At 43.0% G+C, this 5,210-nt stretch overlaps 1 protein-coding gene across 1 annotated transcript in view; it reads right to left on the reverse strand.

The window, feature by feature from the left end:
- Nucleotides 1-5,210, reverse strand: part of LOC102192103 (probable RNA-binding protein 46) — a 27,105-nt gene that overhangs the window by 19,101 nt on the left and 2,794 nt on the right. The window contains exon 4 of the mRNA XM_013916084.1: nt 2,466-2,859. Within this exon, the coding sequence (XP_013771538.1) occupies nt 2,466-2,859 (394 nt within the window). The remainder of the gene's footprint in view (nt 1-2,465; nt 2,860-5,210) is intronic.

Here is a 5,210-nt window from a genome sequence, read left to right on the forward strand (position 1 = left end):
AGATATTCGATCAGAACTGATGAGAGATGTGGTTATTATGCAGAAAATGAACAATTTCACAAATAAAACATCAACTACAGATGAGGAGAAGATCTATGCTGCACAGTTCTATCTAAAATTGAACTGAGAATGACAGGAAATTCATCCACGTTGTTCAATGTTTCACAGAAAATATTTAAAACTGTCTGACAACCAGCTTCACAGTTTTATGCAGCCGGTTAAACTTTGAAAAGGGGGAACTGATTTGACTCCTCACAGAGGAAAAAAAATCCATTATACATTAAACTGATGACTTTATATGTTTTTAGTTTTTGCTCATTAAAAAGTTTTAACAGATATTCTTCTTTTTTTCCTCCCTACAACTGCTGCAGCTAATGAATGCTTTCGATTAAAGTTGAACTTTCTAGCATGTTTTGGATTCATTATGCAGTTGTGGTCTCCACTCCAACCCCACCTGCAACCTCTCCTTCATCCTCCACTCTGCTGCTCCTATCACAAAGTCTGGCCCAGGTTTATCATCATCAGTCGACAGTATAACAAGTAAAACTAAACTAACAATTACAAGTTGTTGTGATAAAACATTAGAATTCACTTAAATAACAATAAAAACTCAATTTTAGTGAAAATTAAAACTAAATAAAAATATAAAGAAAATACTTTTAGGTAAATGTTATTTTGACTTTAGAGAAAACCTAATGGTTTTCCAGTAAAATTAAAATAGTCCAGTTAGTCCTGAAACCAAGTCCAAATACAATATGTGTTTGTTAATGTGAGGGAGAGACACGTAATAGTGAAGCTGCAACGAGCAGAGAACGTGAAGGTGGACTAGTTTAAATCCCCGGAGACAACCATCCAAAGAAGGAGAGGGGAAGACGAGACTGCAGTCAGGGGTGGTTTACGAGATATTAGAGAGAGCTGCTGTGATGTGTGGTTTGCAGAAGGTAGCACTGACAAAAAGACAGTGGATTGTCATAGGGCGTGTCCAACATGGACGAGATAATCAATGAGTACATCAGAGGGACAGGGCAGCAGTTTGAAGAAATTAAAAAGCTAAAAAGGCAAGGCTGAGATGGTTTTGGACACGTGAAGAGCAGATAGTGGAGACAGAGCTGCCAGGCAAGAGGAAAGGACGAAGGCCACAGAGACAGGGTGAGGTGGAGGTAGACGGTCCGCTGCTGTGACCACTGAAGGCAGCAGTTGAAAGAAAGGAGAAGCAGACTGTGACCTGAATAAAAAGCTGTCATTTTTAGATGTGCCGAATCTTCTCCCTTACATTACTTCATATTTTTGTCAGTAAAATCTGCTATTTTCTGCATAATGCTACTTCTACGGTAAAGTGGCTGTTGAGGTACAGCCGGTCATAGACTAATCCAGCCTGCATGCCAAAGTAACTGAAGCCCGAGTTGCTCTCTGGTGCGTTTATAATAATGTGAGTGTGTAGGAGGGATGTGGTCTCTGGCCTGCTGCAGTGGAGAGGTGGTGCAGTGAGCTCATGGGGTGGTGCCGGGATGTCAGAGGGGACAGGTGATAATGATGGCACTGATGACTCGCTGCCCTTTTAAAGTGATGAAAGAGACTGGTGGAGCGCTGTGTGTAGCGGAGGAAGCCACAGAGAGAGCTGGCTCCGGGCTACAAGACAGTGCCAAACATAAAAAGACGCTTGTGGTCAAAAATAAAGCCGAAACCATGACAACTGTACACTGTGTGGGTCCGGTCATTTCACAGTGTTAGATAGAAAGCTGGTGTGAATGAGGCATGTTGCATAGAGTAGAAAAAACACTCTTTAAAAAACAGTCCATTTGCCAAAGTTTACATCTGATTTTGTTTAAAGCAGAGCTTTCTGTAGAGTTTTCACTGTGTTTATTTGGGACTTAAAGTCCTTAAAAAGTTCAAATTTATCACTGACTGGTGAAAAAATTGGAAAGAAGAAATCAGCAGTCACCCTCCATGTTCACTTTAGTTAGCCTCTCATGTGTTTGACCTACACACGAGTAATACAAGAGTACATGAGGGGCTCAGCTCCAAATACTGGACGACTCAGTAAAAATAACTGAAGGGAGCCAAAACTTTGACAGCTGCTTCTTCATCTTCCCCGGGCATTTCAAAACTCCTGGCCTCTTGCCTCTGTCTCCTAACCCTTGGACTTCACTTTGAGAGAAAACGTCATTGACACAAGACCCTTTAATAATGCCAATCTGTGGATCTCTGCAGAAGGCCGTCTTTTTCACGTCACTACAACATTAAATGCAGGTTATAGAAGCAAAGCCCACCAGTGGCTTCATTAAAAAGGCTGGAAATTGAAAGAAAAGGTAACCTGAGACTATCAAATTAAATATTATTTTCTTATTTTTCCTGCCGGAGACTTTGTGCCTCTGGTTGGAATCGTACCAGCGACCTTTCACTTCTACATAAGAGGCAAAAAAACCCCAAACATATAAAAGATTTCTATTTCTTCCCCCACTTACCTCGACTCCCACTGTAGAAGGGGTTTGTCAGTGGCAGGGACACCAGTCTCATTGGGTCTCTTCCCATCATCCCTCCATCATTCTTGTGCAGCCCAAATGTCCCGTTTCCTCCGTTCCCTCCTCCTCCTCCCTGACTACCTCTGGTGCCGCACTTCCGGCCAGCTGCACCTCCGTCTTTGACACCCGCTGGTTTGGCCAGCGTCACCTCCACAGCGGCTCCGTCGATCTGGGCTCCGTTCATGAGGCTGAGCGCGGTGAGGGCGTCGCTGCGAGAGCGGTAGTGGACGAAGGCGTAGTCGGTGAGCTTCTTGACTCTCTCCACGCAGCCCGGCTTGAAGCGGGAGAACTCCTGACGAAGAGTTTCCTCCGACGTCTCCAGCATGAGGTTTCGCACCTGAAGTACAAACGAGAGTTAGTTTAAGTGGCTGCTCAGGCTTTGAAAGCAGAGAATGAAATAAAACACACAGCAGACAGACGATGCAGATCACTTTTATTCCTGGTAACCATGTCCGAACAGCAGCAGGAACAACCCTCTGGCACCAAAAAAATTTTGATTTCACATTTTTAGTCAAACCTTTTCAAAAATGATCAAACAAAAGGCGCGTGGCGTTACATGTCCTCGTTGATCTCACCACGTTTTGACCCAGAACCATTTTATTTGTCATGATTTCACCTGATGAAGTAAAAACAGGCTTCCCCACTCACACCTTACCTCAGGTGACCTCAAAAGGTCACATGACAGTGTGGTCTCAACCCCCGGTGATGATGATGGCTAAAGCCTTTTTTCACACATTGTGGGTCATGTGATCAATAGAGGGTTAACAGCCACCTAAGAGGAGAAACTCAACTACAGTTTAAACTCCATCTTTTGGTTTCAGAACTGAAAGCGCCTCTTGGGTGGGAGCAGAAATGTCTTCACGAAGTTAAACAAGTGCAGCTGCCTTCTATTATTTTTACAAGCTCTTAAGGAGCCAGTGTTGGGCAGTGTTAGGAGAAGCTGGCTGAGACATGCACCTAGTTTTTTCAGGTTTTTCAGGAAACTAAATGTGACCAGACCAAGCGAATTCTGGGCTTAGACCCGGAATTAGCTGGAAAGATCATTTCTCTCATCTGGCCTGGAAATTCCTCGGAAACTTCCAGGAGGAACTCAACTCTGGATGGAAATGGTGTCAATTAAATCACCAGAATAACAAAATAAATCCAGACAAGCAGAAAGTGCTGGGAGTGAAGTGCCAGACAGGAAGTAGATTTGCTCTGTCACTAACCGTTTATCAATACAGGACACTAGGTTGCCTAGGTAACCCTGTAAAGTATTTATTGCCCTGCCAATCAGCGGTACCCAATGGCTTGCCTCGAAGCTGAGAAATCATTTAATTGATTTCCCATCATCTCTGCTCGCCGCGTTGCTTCTGTTTGCTTCCTTTTGGTCTCGTGTGTTGAGTACAGATGAATTTAAATGGTTTTTTTTGTGCATTTTTCTATTCAATTCAAACAAATCACAACCGCAGTCACCTCAAGGTGCTTTATACTGTACGGTAGGGACCCAACAATATTACAGAGAAAGGCTCCTGTATGTTTAGTGTCAGCAGCTTTTGTGGCTCTGCTATTTTCTAGCAGCTCGATGGTGTTTTAGAGCAGCTGAATTCAGAATAAAGCTGTTCCCTGTTTTTGTTGTCAGACAACTGCACAAGCATGAAACAGGCACACACACCCTCCCTGTTAAGACCTAAAAACAACTTATGGCCATAAACAAAGCCGAGACTGTGAAATGAGATAAAGGTGCTGGTCTATTACACCCCAAAATACAATTAAAAGCGAGTTCATGGCCTACTAACTAACAATTTTATTTATTTTATTTTCATATTGAGTTTTGTTCATTAGGTTTGTAATTAGTTCCTTTTTGTGATCTCTCTCAGTCTCCGACTATGTGACTTTACTTCTGTTAAGTCAGCCCTCGCCAGTCAGTCGTGTCTCTGTGTCTGTTTCCTTTTAGTCTGTCCCGCGTTTTTATATATTTGTCTCTCTTATGTTTCCTGTCTTGTTTTGATAGTCCCCATCTCAGGTCAGCTTCCCCGTCTCGTCAGTCAGATTTAGCTCACCTGTGTTCCCTGGTCCATCTTCCTGAAGTCTGTCTGTCAGAGTGACTGTTTCAGTTACTTTGCTCTGCTTTTTTATTTTGTTCAATTAGCCTTCTTGCCAGCGATAAACTTGTATATTTAGTTAAGCCCATCTACCAAGTCCTGCCACACAACTTTCCCATGACATGCTCAGCAAGCTCAGCCCAGTTTAATGCAGAGATGTGCATTAAACTTAATGGTAAAATGATCGGGAACGTTTTGGTTGAGATTCCCTAGATGGAAGACCTGAACTGAAAACCAGCTCATTCGCGATGCATGCAGCAAACCAGCAGGATAAGCCTCAACTACCGTGGAGCTGCAGATTTATCCAGGAACAAGCTTTCTGTTTTGGACACGTGAGCTTCATCGAACTCCTTACAAACACCTTTAGAGTTTTAAAGATTTACTGTCTTTGTTACAGCCGAACCGAAGCAGAAGACAGTGGAGCTGGTGACTGAAGAGGTATAACAAGAGCCACCCGAGCACATTAAAAAGCATCCTGATTAGTGTCTTTGAAACTCCATCTAACACCAATGTTAGTGAAAAAGTCTTAACAAACTCAAGCAGTCACATTTTGTGCAGACGAACAGATTCTGCTCGACTTCTCTCTAAACTTCATCGCTGTGGC

Source organism: Pundamilia nyererei, unplaced genomic scaffold, assembly GCF_000239375.1.
Source record: "Pundamilia nyererei isolate P.nyererei 1_Seehausen unplaced genomic scaffold, PunNye1.0 scaffold00459, whole genome shotgun sequence".
NCBI lineage: Eukaryota > Metazoa > Chordata > Actinopteri > Cichliformes > Cichlidae > Pundamilia > Pundamilia nyererei.